Source organism: Kogia breviceps, chromosome 19, assembly GCF_026419965.1.
Source record: "Kogia breviceps isolate mKogBre1 chromosome 19, mKogBre1 haplotype 1, whole genome shotgun sequence".
NCBI lineage: Eukaryota > Metazoa > Chordata > Mammalia > Artiodactyla > Physeteridae > Kogia > Kogia breviceps.
The window spans coordinates 8,562,350-8,576,584 of NC_081328.1; the positions used below are offsets into that span (position 1 = coordinate 8,562,350).

The 14,235-nt window shown below is 58.5% G+C and overlaps 4 protein-coding genes across 4 annotated transcripts; all 4 read right to left on the bottom strand.

Annotated features, from left to right (window-relative positions):
* Nucleotides 1-390: 390 nt before the first annotated feature.
* TMEM102 (transmembrane protein 102) lies at nucleotides 391-2,547 on the bottom strand. Its single transcript, XM_067021105.1, has 3 exons — nucleotides 2,428-2,547; nucleotides 1,876-2,232; nucleotides 391-1,774 (listed from the first exon to the last, which is right to left on the bottom strand). The coding sequence occupies exons 2-3, from the start codon at nucleotides 2,087-2,089 to the stop codon at nucleotides 432-434; spliced, it is 1,557 nt and encodes a 518-aa protein (XP_066877206.1). The 5' UTR covers nucleotides 2,090-2,232; nucleotides 2,428-2,547; the 3' UTR covers nucleotides 391-431.
* A 2,189-nt stretch (nucleotides 2,548-4,736) lies between these two features.
* SPEM3 (SPEM family member 3) lies at nucleotides 4,737-8,290 on the bottom strand. Its single transcript, XM_059047591.1, is given in 4 exon segments — nucleotides 4,737-4,814; nucleotides 4,816-7,844; nucleotides 7,947-8,004; nucleotides 8,153-8,290. Coding segments are annotated over 4 exon segments (3,303 nt in total).
* A 782-nt stretch (nucleotides 8,291-9,072) lies between these two features.
* SPEM2 (SPEM family member 2) lies at nucleotides 9,073-10,754 on the bottom strand. Its single transcript, XM_059046853.2, has 3 exons — nucleotides 10,617-10,754; nucleotides 10,396-10,453; nucleotides 9,073-10,262 (listed from the first exon to the last, which is right to left on the bottom strand). Exons 1-3 carry the CDS (start codon nucleotides 10,752-10,754, stop codon nucleotides 9,073-9,075), a joined length of 1,386 nt encoding a protein of 461 aa, XP_058902836.1.
* Nucleotides 10,755-12,891: 2,137 nt separating this feature from the next.
* On the bottom strand, nucleotides 12,892-14,199 carry SPEM1 (spermatid maturation 1). Its single transcript, XM_059047389.2, has 3 exons — nucleotides 13,974-14,199; nucleotides 13,817-13,874; nucleotides 12,892-13,616 (listed from the first exon to the last, which is right to left on the bottom strand). Exons 1-3 carry the CDS (start codon nucleotides 14,115-14,117, stop codon nucleotides 12,892-12,894), a joined length of 927 nt encoding a protein of 308 aa, XP_058903372.1. The 5' UTR covers nucleotides 14,118-14,199.
* Between the last annotated feature and the right edge of the window lie 36 nt (nucleotides 14,200-14,235).

The window sequence follows — 14,235 nt, forward strand, 5'->3', positions numbered from 1 at the left end:
GAGGTCTAGCCTGGGGTGAAATCCGGCCTCCTTAATATGTCTGCTTTTGTGTGAGACAAATTGGTCAGTCCCAGGTCTCCATACCTTTCTCCTTTACACGTTTTTTCAGCAGATATATTACCGCCATCCCTATTGACTCCTAAGAGAAAAGACCATAAGAACTGGCGGGAGATGGACGCCAGAGGCTGCACCGGAGTAGGAGGGGTGCTGGCCACAGATTTGGAAAGTGGAGAGGCCAGAATGGGACGACTGTGCCAGAGATGGGGCGGGAGGAGCGTGGGAGGAAGCGGAGGAACCGGCGAGGAGGCCTTCTAGAACGGGTTCTTCGGGCCCAAGGCGCTCAGCCTGTCTCCCAGGTGAGGGGAGAGCAGTCCCCTCCACATCCCGCTTTCCAACAGAAGCACATTCCAGGTTAGTAGGGAACAGCGTCTTTAATGGGCCCCGCCTCCCACGCCGGCTAAGCCGCCCCCCTTGCGTGCAGCCTTGGCCTCTTCCACAGCGGCGCGCAGGGCGCGGGCAGGGTCCCTGCGAAGCAGGGCCAACGCCCCGAGCAGCGAAGCGGCGCCGTCCCCCGCACGGAGCTTTTGGCCACTCAGAAAATAGTGGGGCAGCGTCCCGGCCTCGAGCACCCGGCCCAGCTCATCCAGCAGCCCGAGGCAGCAGGCGCCCGCATTCTCGGGTCGCGCCAGATAGAGCGCGGGCAGCCGCTCGCAAGCCCAGTAGAGCAACGTCCGCAGGAGGTAGGGCGCCGCGACCCTGGTCCCGGCCACCAGCGGGCGCAGCAGCGCCTGGGCCGCCGCGTGCGCTTGCAGCAGGGGAACGGGTATGCGCGTCTTGAGCGCCAGCTCTTGGCGGGCGAAGCAGAGCTGCCAGCCGGAGGCGCCCGGCCGCTCTGTGCCGCCGCCGCCGCCGCCGGGCACCAGGTAGAAGGAAGACGACTCCGAGGCCAGCGCGCCGGCCCACGAGTGGCTCCGAGCCCCCTGGGGCCAGCCGGCCACGGACACCACGGGGATCAAGTCGAAAAGCAGGAGGCGGCGCGGGGGCCCGGGCGTAGCCAGGAGGATGGTGGTGACCCCCGCGTGGCGGGCGGCGTGGACCAAACGCGGAGCACCCGGGACCGGAAACAGGGACTCAGCGACCGCAGCCAGCGAAGCAAAGAACCAGGCAGCCACCTGGGCGGGGCACAATGTGGGCCATGCCTCTGGAGCCTCCGACGGCAGTGGCACTGGGCTAACTGGCACTGGGCTAACGTCGGCTGCGTTGGTGACGTCACCATTCGTTTTTTTCAGTGGTGAGGGAAAGTCAACATCGGTTACGTCTTGTTGAGGCAACTCTGGCACTGAAACATTGCTAGGTGATTTTTCCAAAGACGCGTGTGCCTCAGGCTCAGTGACGTCACCGTGTAGCTGGTCCACGGAGATTTGCGGATCCTTGGGAGTTTCTTTGCTTTGGGCTGGGTGGATCGAATCACGTCCTCCTGGGACTGGGGGTCCTAGGCAATCCTGCCATGCCTCCCGGACCGAGGTTCCGCGTACCTGCTCTGGGAGGAAGAGCCATGCGTAACAGGATCCCACGTCCGGTTGCAGCTCCTGCCCAGTGCCATCTAGCGAAAGCACGGGCACCAGGAGTGTGAAGCCGGCGTCGTAGTGAGGTCCCCGAGCATAGGGACCTAGAAGCGCAGGCCCCAGATCCAGGGAGCCCTCGCGAATCCCGCCACGAAGCAGCAAGAGCTCTGCCTGAGGAGGAAAGCGAGGGTCCCGGCGGTGAACGAGACCTAAGGAAAGGGAAAGGATCGTAAAGGCGTGATCCAGAACCGGGGCGGGGTGAGGCGGAGCTGAGGGCTGCAAGTTCCCGAAGGCTGAGAGGGTTACTTACCAAGCAAAGAGAAAACAAAGTCCTTGGCCTGGAGGAGATCTGGTCCTGGCTTGGGACCTTCACTCCAGCTCGCCTGCACACCCAGTTCCTGGATCAACTGGGTTAGTTCTTGCAGCTGCGCCCCAGAGCAGAAGTCGATGTCCGTGAGCGGCCGGGCTGGGGCTGGGGGCGGTGGGCCCCACCAGGGAGCACTCCCCCAGACCGCAGAAGCCATATGGCTCTGTCGTTTGGGGGCTAGGAAATACACAGACGGGAGGAATCCCAGACGACCCGTTCCTTTTGCTGTGGAAAACTGGCCCCCGTTCTTTTCTCTTCCAGAGGCCAAGAGGGTTCCTAAGACACAGTCCGCCAATGAGTCTGCAGACGAAGGGCCCTAAATTTAGTCTTGAAAGCGAACAAATAAATACCTCCTCCATCCTTGCCCTTTTCTCATATGCTGGTCCCCGCCCCCATGGAACGGTTCACCTGACTCAGCAGGTAGAAAGTAGCTGTTTGGCCCCTCCTAAGGAATGCAATAGCCTCCTTCACTGCCCCTTGCCTACGTCCCCTTACCTCTTTTGCAGAAGAGGCTAGTGGTTTGCGGCTTCCTTCTCAGGGGTAGCTACAAAGGCTGGGAAGAGAATGGATAGGAAGATTCAACAGGTAACTTCTTCCTGCTGCCTGCAAGGCCACGCCCCTAAATCATAACCACGCCCCTTTCTGGAGGCTGTCGGGGTGGTTCCGGACCAGCCCGGCCTCCAGTCAGAGTTCAGTCACTCCTTTCGCTCTGCAGAGATCTCGCGGCTATCCTGGGAGTTGTAGTTTGTCTTCAAAGCTACCAGGGAGTTGGGGCCACGCCCCCACATCCTTTCCTGTTCCGTTGAAGTAGTGCGTGATGGAAGTTGTAGTTTCTATGGAGATAAACTATTCTGTGTCTTTACGATAAACTATTCTGTGTCTTTACAAGGCCAGGTCAACCACACAAACACTCCTTGGGGTTAGAACAGAGGCCTAATAGGATGGATCTGAATAGCAAACAATAATGAGGGACATACACTAGGGCATGCGGAGAAATAGGGGACTCTACATCTCACTTGGGAGTAGAGGAGCCCTGGTCATTTAAATCTAGAAGGGTTCTTGCATGCAGTTATAACTTTTTTTTTTTTTTTTGCGGTTCACGGACCTCTCACTGTTGTGGCCTCTCTCGTTGCGGAGCACAGGCTCCGGACGCGCAGGCTCGGAGGCCATGGCTCACGGGCCCAGCCGCTTCGCGGCATGTGGGACCTTCCCGGACCGGGGCACGAACCCGCGTCCCCTGCATCGGCAGGCGGACTCTCAACCACTGCGCCACCAGGGAAGTCCTATAACTTCATTTTAGAGATGAGACTGCAAGCCTAGAAAGGTTGCACATGACTTGTCCAAGGTCAGAGCTGAGCCAGAGAGGTGTTGGAAATGGGCTCTCCAGCTGGGACGTATCTCCTTGGAATCGGTGGTGGTAATGTTAGACAAGAACACACAGATAGTGCGCATGTAGTGACCCAGGGATGGACATCTGACTCAGGGAAGGGACACATTAGTGTTTCCCACCTCAGACACACAAGTGGTGGCAGGGAAAACACTTTGGAATCTCGCAGCTTATGTGTATACGTATACAGAAGAGTTATCAGGACTGAAAATCAAGTCCAGAGGAAACTCCAGCTGGGCTAGGGCAGGGCAATGAAAAATTGTCGGGGGAAGGAAATGGCTTTCAGCGACCAGTGCTATCATGGACACAGCTTAAGTCCAGGATGAAACTAGGAGCCAGAATAATAGGACAGAAAGATAGGACACCAGAGACACACTCACAGATTAGACCAATGCATGCTGGACCAGGAATTCTTACATTCCTTTTTCCCAGGGGTCTGTCTCCACAGTGAACTAGGCCTAAGTCCATGGGCAAGAAAATTAAGTGGAGACACCTCGAAAAAATTAGAGGCCTGTGAAGGAGGGAACCCTCAGAATCCAGGGCTCAATTTGGGGAGCCTAAAACACAAGGTTTCCTAGTCACTGACAAAGAGAGGTCTTCTCCCTCAGTAACCAAGAGCCTCAAACACAGCCCAGAATGAGGGAGGCAAGTTTCCATACATCTGGTCATGACCCAAGAGGCCAGATCAGGAAAACTGAGGCCTGGGCTCTTCTTTCTCACAGTCTGGGGAAATCAGGCATTGGGTGTCCATCCCTACATCTTACCTCCTCCCCAGAGGGTGGCTTCTGAGCCACCCTAAAAAAACCTAAGTTCTCTGGGCTCTGGGGGAGCTTTAAGATGCTGGGGGTGGGTGACAGGGAAAGGAAAATTGCTCTAAACTCTAAAGCACTGCTCTCCAATAACATTTTCCATGGTGATGGAAATGTTCCAAATCTGTGCCCTCCAATACAGTAGCCACTAGCTCCATGTGGCTACTGAGCACTTAGAAGATCATGGCACTGAGGAACAGAATTTTTTTTTTTTTTGGCCAAGCCATGAAGCTTGCGGGGTCTGAGTTCCCTGACCAGGGATTGAACCCCAGCCACAGCAGTGAAAGCACCAAGTCCCAACAACTGGACCTCCAGGGAACAGAACTGGACACCAGGGAAATTCTGTTCCCTGAGGAAGAGAATTTTTAACTTTTTAACTTAATTTATAACATAATTAATTTTCCTTAATTTTAACTAATTTACATTCTAATAGGCATTTGGCTAGTGGCTACTGTAATTGACAATGCAGCTCTAGGGCCTTAGGGATAACGGATTTAGCTAGACAGCAATGGAGGGAAGGCAGGGATAGTTTAGGTCCTCATCAGGCCCTGTGGGATGGGGCTGGGGTGGATGTCCTCAAACAACCACAGAACACATCTCTTGTCTCTTTATTCCTCATGCATGTCTGTCCCCTCTTTTTCTAAGTTTCTCATCACACTGATATCCCCACTCCTTGATGGTCTCCTGTGAGTTGTTGGAGGTCTCTTGGTGAAGGCGCCTGGGAGAAAGAGCTTCGCACTTGTTCCTGCCTGCTCTGAACTGTCTCTGGCGGGCGTCAAAGACCACATGCCCTAGCCGGGGGCCTGAGCCAGGACAGTAGGGCTTCCAGCTGATTTGGGGAGGCGTAGACATCTGGCGATCGTTCTGGCAGGCTGGAGGAACTGTATCCATGGGGTGGTATACCTGCTCTTGGCTGCCTGCTTGCCGGGAGGATGATAGCAGCTCAATCAGTACAGGTACCTCTGAGAAGATTTGCAGGTCATTGTAGGTCACCTGAGCCTTGGGAAAGCAGGATTTCTGACTGGGTGGGACAGAAGTCCATGGTATGTGCTGCCCTGCATCCTCCTTTCGAGGAACTGCCTCAGATATAAATGACTTTCGGGTCTGATGTGGGCCCAGAACTTGGACAGAGTCAGTTCCTAGAGGCTTCTTGTGGAGGCCAGGATTTGGGTTAAGGCATGAGTTGTTATCGAGTCCTGATCTCTTGGATAAGCCAGAGTCTTGAGTAAGGGCTGAACCCTTATGGGCGCCAGGATCTCGACTAATTCCTGAGTACTTGTGGAAGTTAGGGTCGTGGGTATGTTCTGAGCTCCTGTAAATTCCAGCCTCTTGGGTAAGGCCACATCTCCTTTTGACTTCAGTGGCTTGGGTAAGGCCTGGATTCTTATGGAGGTCAGAATCTTGTGTAAGGCCTTGGCTCCTGCAGACTCCAGAATCTTGGGTAAGACCTGGATTCTTGTAGTCTCCTGAGTCTTGGGTAGGGCTTGAGCCCTTATGGAGACAAGGGGTTTGCACAAGGCCTGGGCTCTTATGGAGACCAGATTCCCGGCAAAGGCCTGAGCTCTTGTTGACTCCAGAGTCTTGGGCAAGGTATGGACTCTTCTGTGGCCCAGAATCTTGGGTAAAATCTGGACTCCTAGAGACTCCTGAATCTCGGGCATTACCTGTACTTTTGTAACATCCAGAATCTTGAGAAGGGTGTGGGCTATTATGGAGGCCAGTTTTTTTGGAGACCTCTTGACTTTTATAGCGTACAGTCTCTTGATTTCGTTCTAGATTCCTACAGACTCCAGAATCATGCATAAAGCCTGAGCTTCTCTGAATGTCAGAAGTTTGGAGAAATGGTGTGTTCTTGTGGAGACCAGAGGGTTGGGTGAGATATGGACCTTTAAAGGAACGTCCAACTCGAGTAGAACCTAAGCTCTTCCGGGAGCCAGAATCTTGGGTACTGACTGGATTCTTCTGAAGGTCAGAGTCTTGGGAAAGGCTTGGATTCTTGCAGACATAAGGGTCTTGGGTAAGGCCTGGAAGCTTGTGGAGGCCTGGATCTTGAGCAAGGCCTGGGTTCTTGGGGAGGCCTGGATTTAGGGTAAGGCCTCGGTTTCTGGAAACTCTACAGTCTTTTGAAGGGCCTGGGGTCCTTTGGAGGACAGAGCCTTGGTTGAGGCCTAGACTCTCATGAAGTTCAGGGGGTTGGGGCTGGTTTGGGGTTTGGGAAGTAGTGGATAACTGGGGAGGGATGGGGTCCTGGGAAGAGAGGACAGACTGAGGAGACTTGGAGGTTGGGGGAAGGGTGGGGGGTTGTATTAAGGTGGAGGGCTTCTGGTGGTTTCTGTGCTGATGAAGGACAAAGGATCTGGGAGAAACAAGAGGCAGAGAAAGAGTGCATGGTGGAGGCATGGTGCATGGTGAGCTCTGGGCACTGGTTGGAGAATGGAAGCAAGGTTGAGAAGGTGCAGCATCCTTCGAGCACACCAGGAATTTGGGGGAGACTGGAGTCTGAGGGTCCGTGTTTCTCTTCTCAGAACTGCAAGGATGGAAGCTGTGGTAAGGGAAGGTCTTGGGCTGTACAAATTTGTCTTTGGCATCGTTTGAGATCTTCCATTCCATATTCCCTGACTCCAGGTAACCCGGTATGGATCCTGTGGAGGGCTTGGCACTGTCCCCACTACATTGCTTCAGTGTTTGCTCAGCTGTACCAGAGGTCACCGGACCATGCCCCTCTTGGGGCCTGGAGAAGGTACCCAAGTCCTTTCTGGAATACCCAGAGTTCTGAAGGGGACACACATGGCCGGAGGAGAGGCCTTGGCTGAAGGCAGACAAGGTAGAGGGAATAGAATCTAGGATGGGGGTAGGGGTGGTGGAAGGGACTGGAGCGGTCGTCAAGGCCATGACCGGCGCTGGGACAGAGGTTGTGGCAGAAATCGGGACAGGGGCTGGTGTAGGGGCTAGGGCAGGGGTAGTAGCAGGGTCAGAAGTTGGGGGAGGGGCCAGAGCGTTGGCATGGGTATCGGCCGGATGAGCATGGGTCAGGGTGCAGACAGAAGTGTGGCCCAGGGACTGGGCCGAGGCATGTGAGGGGGCCTGGGCTTGGGCCTGGGCTGGGGTATGGGCTGAGGTATGCTCAGGGCCGTGGACCTGGGCAGGGCTGTGCTCAGGGGTGAGCGCTGGGGAGGGGGTCTGGGCCTGGGGGGGTGTGTGCTTAGGGGGGTGGGCTGAGGAGAAGGTCTGGGGCTTGGCAGGAGCACGCACAGGGGGCTGAACGGGGGTGCGGAGCTGGGCCCTGGCTGGCGCCCGGTCTCGGTCATAGTCCAGCGTCTTAGTCTTGCTCTCTTGGGGCAGGCAGCGTGGAACCACGTCCACCTTGCTCATCCTGCGGAGCTTGGAAGATGTCTCTTGGCTCAAGTAAAAGGCGGCTTGGGACTTGAAGGCTGTGACCGGAGGGGCCGCCCCGGCTCCCACTACCCCCTCCTTCCGCAGTCCCCGTGGAGCTTCTGTGGAAGCCCCAGCCCGTCCACGCCGAGGTGGCATCCGGCAGCACTTAGAAGCCTTCTCGTCATTTGTGTCTGGCATCCAGGAGTCGAGGCGGTTTGGGTGCCCGAGCAGGAAGCTTGGGCGATGGCGGAAGCGGGAAGAAGCTCTTGAGCACAGGTTCTTGGGATCCGCGGAGTGGCGCATGCGCGTGCAACGGCCGCCTACACAGCTGGCTTGCTTGTCTGCGGGCAAGGGCGAGATGGGCCAGGGCCTGAGAATCAAGGCAGGGATAGAAGAGAGGGGACAGGCCCACATCCCCTGAGCCCACGCTGGCGCCCACTCACCTTTGGGGAAAACATGATGGAAAAGCGGCCGCAAGGAGCGCTTCAGATGCCTCCAGAGCTGAGGGAAGCAGGGGGAGGGGGAGGCCGGGAGCAGAGTGAGCCCTGCAATCCAACCCTTGTCTGGCCACAGCCCAGCAGCCCTCCCACCTCAGCCCGCTCAAGACCCCGGGGCTCCCCCAACCCCACTGCCCAGATCCTGCCCTGACCAGAGTCACCGTGTTGATGCCCACGTTGAGCAAGATGAAGCCGCCCAGGACCAGGAGAATTGAGTCTCCCAGCTCCTGGCACCTCGTGGAGTTGGTTTCAGACCACGGCTCGTCTTCGTAGAGGGCTCGCTCACCCATGGCTTGGGTTCCAGGCCTGCCTGGGCCCTCTGGCCTCCACATAGTCACTGGGAGCCGGACTCCTCGGGCAGGGGAGGGGGAGAAGGACTGCCTCATTATGGGGCAGGTGGTGGGGTCACAATGAGGGAGGGGGAGGAAAAGGAGGGCCCAGGGTGGCATTGCCCGGTAACCAGGGTCAGGTGAGCTGAGCCTGGACAGTCAAACAGGGCCCGGAGGCCGGCACGTCTCCCCTTGAGCGGTCATCATTCGCTCACTGCCCCCCCGCTGACCCACTTGTTCAAATGACACATTCCACCTCTTGGCCCCTCCTGAGACTAGAAGGACGTTGGCCTCAGAGCCCTGGGGAAGGCCTGGCTGGAGTCCAGAGCCTCAGCCTTCTTCATGCCCTTCACTGGGCGCGGAGCTGGACCTGCCCAGATGTGGACCCTCCCAGTTCGGAAGCAGCTTCTTGTATGAGGCTCTCTGGGGACAGGGACAGCTGAGACACAGAGGAGGTGCCCAGAGACCAGTGGTTTGGAGTCTGCAGCTGCAGGTCTACTTAGTGCATGGGATAGGAGCAGGAGGGGCCTGCTGGCAGGACCGTGGCCGCTAAACCAAGGGGACCCTCAGGCCGAGAAGGGGACCCTGGCTTCTTAGTGCAGGAAGCCAAGGGCAGGGACCCAGGCTGGCCGAAAGAGTGGCGCTTCCAAGCCAAAGACCACCAATGTTTCCTGGACCCTGGCGCTCTTTATTCCGCTCTCCATGCCCTGCCACCCCCCACCCCCGCCCCCACTTGCTGCTGGTCAGTTCATTTTCCCAGTCTGGCTCCCGTGCAGAGAGGGCCTCGAGGCCGAGGTGAAAGGTAGCAGCGAGCTGGCCCGCGCTCGGCTCTCCTGCACTTGCCGCTTCAGCTCCAGGCTGTCATACACCTGGTAGTTGGCATTGCCCCCCGGGTTCCGGCTGAGTGGCATGAAGGTGGGTGGGGGTGGAGGGTGCTCGGTAGCCTGGATGTCGGGCAGGGGCTGGGGCGAGCGGAGGAGCAGCGCTGAGCTGGGAGCCGGGGCCCGCTGGTACGAGGCCTCGGCCAGCACTGTGAGGGAGGCGGAGGTGGTCGGCAGCATCTCGGCCCATTCGGCCTCCCGGCGCCGTTCCTTGTGGGGATCCCGGGAGTAGTTCAAGTGTCCCGTGGGGGGGTGGAGGCTCCGTCCGGGGGCCGGCGGGGAGCTGCACTGCCGGGCTTCGGGCAGGCAGCCCCGAGGCACCAGAGCGGATGGAGGCTCAGAGACCTCCACACCACGCCGCCGCCGATCCCAGGAGTCATACGGGAGCTGGCCCCTTGAGGGGTAAGTGCTTTGCCCCCCAGGGACCCACGAGGGGTTAGGGGGCAGCCGTCGGGGAGGTGGTGGAGACGAGGTCCACTGGTCAGCCCCCACATTGCCCCGGATGCGGGATGCTGAGCGGGGGGCCCCGAAACACCGCAGCCTTAGCTCGGACTTGGCCTCCACACGCTTGGGCACGCGGTGCAGCTCGGGTGGCAGGTAGACACAGGGTGGTGGCAGGCTGGCCAGGATCCCACCCTGGCGGCCCCAGAGGCCCACGTTGGAGGGCAGGCCCATCCGCTGGTTGAGCCCTCCCCAGCACCCCCGCCGGTACTTGGGCTGTGGGAAGGAAAGGTCATCCTCCTCCTCCAGGTAGGAGTCCGGGTCCTCCCGATCAAAGGAGGGCATCGGCCGCAGCTGTGACATCCTGTGGCTGCGATGCGGCCTACGGGAGCCTGAGAGGCTGTAGGGGAATTGTCTGCAGTTCTCCGGCCTCTGCTGGTGGCTGCTGCGGCTGTGGCTACGGTCGTGGAGATGATGGTAGGAGGACGAGGAGGAGCAAGTGGGCCGGGCCATTTTCACTTCCACAGGGTCCAGGCTGCAGTGGATGTGGACGTCTCGGGCCTCGGCTGGAGGATATTTGGAGGAACTTTCAGGAGCCTGCGAGATCTCGTCTGGGGGAGGTGAGAGTCCGTGAGGGCAGGGCAACTGTCAGAAGAGTTCAGGGTTGGGAACCTGGGGGACTGGGTTTCTAGGGTCCTGGGAATGGCGGGGTCGGGGTGCCCCCTACCTGTCTTCCGTACTTACTTTTCTGATTAATCCAACAGATGATCTTGTCTAAGGCATTCTGGAGCCCATGCCATATCTGGGGGGGGGGGGGGCGGGGGCGGTGAAAATGAAGGCCAGGCTCTCTACCCTCACCCCCACCCCCGAGCCAAGACCGTTCCTGCAGACGGAGGTGCAGGCTGCAGCTGGTTCCCACCCTCAGCCCACTTCACCCCTACTGGTGGTCCCCGAGCACCGCTGACCATAGTTGCCGTGTTGACGCCAATGTTGACAAGGATGACAAGGCCCAGCAGCAGGAGTAGGAAGTCCTCCACATTCTGGGTACTTTCTTGGTATTGATGGCAGCACCCCAGGTTGTCATACCAGAGCTGGTCTTCCATGGTGCGGGGGGTCCTAGGGCCACCTGGGCCGTGGGCCACCGCCGCCGCCCCCCCCCGCACCGGCCCTGACCCACACTGCACTCATGCCAGGACCTGGGGACACCCACCAGCAGGTGAGCGAGCATGGTCATAATGAGGCACGTCGCAGGGAGTCACAATGCGGAGGTGGCCAATCTTTCATCCACTCAGCTGGCCCTTTATGTGGCCATCTCTGCCCTCGGCTCCCACTACATGGAGCCTAGTCCCCAGAGGTCAGTCTGTCCTTCTGTCTCCAGGGGGCCTTGCTTAACTTGATTTGCAAACATGGTTGCTACAGATGAGAGACAGTCTTCACAGGGCCTGAATCATGCATAAAGGGTTTCCTCCATTTCATTGTTCGAGACATTTATGGCAGCTTATGTAGCCTGTTGGGATTCCCCACCCACGCCTGCTTGGGGCCGGCAGCGAGGGTGACCAGGTGCATGAGTGACAGTGAGAGTCCCCTCTGGGGTCACCCCACTGCACCATCCCCTCCTTGTCCTGCCCATTTCCCTGTCATAACCCCTCTAGCACCCACCGTACCCACCCCTTCCTGGCCAGGGCTTGCAGCCTTAGGTGTTGGCGGTCACTGAGCCCACTGGCCCCTTCGCTTGAGAGCGAGGGTTTGCCGCCTTTGCCAGAGACCACCCCCAACCATGGTCTCCTTCCTAACCAACTGCCCTCCCACCGAGCCAACCCTCCGAGTTGAAAAAGGGTTAGCTGCTGTCTTAAGAAAACCACGTGAAATTCACAAAGCACAAAATAGGTGTAATTGTTGATATGACAAAAGGAATCTACTATTATAAACCGGGTTCGTTGCTGGGGTCTGTGAAAGTGGTACCAGGGGAACCTCAAGTCACTGTGTTTGCACAATGAACATCTCAACAGATATAGAGGAACAGGGAATTCCCGGGAGGTCCAGTGGTTAGGACTCCGCGCTTTCATTGCTGAGGGCCCCGGTTCAATCCCTGGTCGGGGAACTAAGATCCTGCAAATCACACTGCATGGCCAAAAAGAAAAAGAAAGAAAGAAAGAGATAGAAACAGCCAGCGGGCATTTTCCATCAAGACTCCAAACACGTAGCAGGTGCTCAATACAGACCCATTTAATGGAATCAGCTTAAAATGATCGATAATGTTAGTCAAAGGAAAATGAACAGAGAAGCAGGGTGATGCATAAAAGGCCTATGTGCTGACTTTCCAGGAACCCACCTGGCGTGGAAGGTGAGGTCGAGTCCCTTCGACCCGGCTCCTTGTTCCCGAGTTGTGTGCGTGCGTGTGATCCCAACCGTCTAGAAGTAGGTGGGGCCTGGCTTTCCCTGCTGTCCAGCGGATGCAATATTCTGATGAGTTCACATGGGAAGCTGGGGAAGGTGGGGGGAGACTCTGATGGGCCAGGCTGAGTCAGTAGCAATGGGAGTCCGCCTGTGGGAGCAGGGGGACGGAGCGCCTGAGGCCATGAAGTTGATCCTCGGTGTCCGTGCGACCATGAATAAAGTCACTTGACGTCTCTGAGCCTCAGTCTCCTCATCTGTGACGTGCAAGTGCTAATCAGAGGAGTGAGGTCACAGAGGGCTGTCTGGAGGCAGCCCTTGAGAGTGTCCTCAATATTTTATCCTCCGCTCCAAGCCGCCTCGAGTGTACAGGAGCTTCGGGTTCTGACTGGGGAACCGTGAGGGCCTGGGGACCCTCACTCTCAGCCATCCCTCCCCAAAGAAACCAGGGCTTCAGAGGGGCCACGCCTCACCTGTAGTTGCAGCCTAAACCTGGGCTCTGGTAGGAGCCGGACCTCTAAGAGACTGAGGCCATGGGGATGAGGGTCTCCACTCAAGTGCAGTACTGCCTGGGGATCTGGAATGGGATTTGGGGGGCTTCCCTGGGCACTAAAGAACAGAGTAGGGGGCAGGTGGGAGCCTTGGAACCAAGAAGGGCCCGGGAAAGGGCTGAGGACAGGGCCTGGGGAGGCCAAGAGCTTGGTGAGGGTCCTCAGGGCTCTCTAGGCCCTGTTGCCAGGGAGATCATCATTTCCTTAGAACCAGGCTCCTGGGTGCTGTGCGGGCCCTGGCACCCCCCCACACCACCACAAACCACCTCCTCTCTTCTTTTTATTGTTCTCCCAGTCACTTCTCTGTCAGGGAACGGTATACCCAGGCCTTTCCCGTCTCCTCAGCCGTGCTGGATCCAGAGACCGGGGGGTAACTGTGGTACAGGGTCTCCACCTCCCTGGTCAGCTTCCGCAGCAGCCGCCTCACGTCTCTGGCATTATAGGCTACGCGCCCAGAGGCGTGGCGCCGGGGCATGTCTGGGACGTGGGCCGGGCCCAGGACGGGTGGCTGGGCTGGCGAGCACTGCTCCTGTTCTGCCTGGGGCCCCCCTCCGCCGTTCCTGTGGCTCAGGGCCTGAGCGCTGTGGGGCGGAGGGTTCACAGGGTACACGTAGGCCTCCAGGCCCAGCTCTGACTGCATCTCTCTTGTGAGCGGCCTTGCCTCTGCGGTTTGCTGGAAGCGGATGGTCTGGGTCGGTGGCTCCACAGCATCCTGGGCCCAGGAAGTCCAGAACCTCTGGGTGGACTGAAAGCCTTCCCAGTCCTTGGGGCAATTCCAGTTGTGGGAGCAGATTGTTGTGTGCTGACGTGGGGGCTTCTCGTCCTCGCTGTCAGTGTCAGGGGCCCAGGCTACGGGGCGGTGGGCGCGGCGTGTTGAAGAGCCTCCGTGGCGACGGCGGCGAGTGGGTGGGGAGGACACGATCATCTTCACAGGGTCCATGGTGCACCGGAGGTGGCCTGCAGGGGAGCTCTGCTTTGGGGGCTGGGTCTGCTTCCCAGGTGAGCATACCTTAGAAGCGTCTGTGGATCGGGGGACAGGTGAGAGGCCGGTGGGGAGCCTGGCTCCTCCAGGGATGCAGAGGCGGGGTGCAGGAAGAGGAGGTGCACAGTTACGGTGTCTGAGCAGGGAGAGCGGGAGGGGAAGGGGCCCGCTTCAGGTCAGGGCTAGAACACCTGGCTGCTGCCTTCCCTATTCCCCGACCTTCCCATCCTCCACTTACCTTTCTCACAAATCACACGAAACACCTGGTGTAAGAAGCCACGGAGCCTGCACCAGAGCTAGGTGGGGAAAGACACAGTGACCCCAGGCAGGCCCCGGCCACCCGGCCTGCCCCCCAGCCACCCTGCCAGCACCCTCCCACCTGGCCCCACCCTGACCAGTGTCACCACGTTGATGCCAATGTTAACGCAGATGATGAGACCCAGCAGCAACAGGATGGAGTTGCCCAGGTCCTGGCAGCTGTTGCTGCCGGGGCTGTGATACAAGGCCGACCCGGGCCGGGGACACTCAGCCGTGGCCATGGGGGTCCCTAGGCCCCCAGGCCACCGTGCCCACAGTACCACTGGCCGCCTTCCTGTCGCAGAGGCTCCTGGGGGTAAGCGGGTCACAATGATGTGGGGCTCTGCCTCATAATGTGCC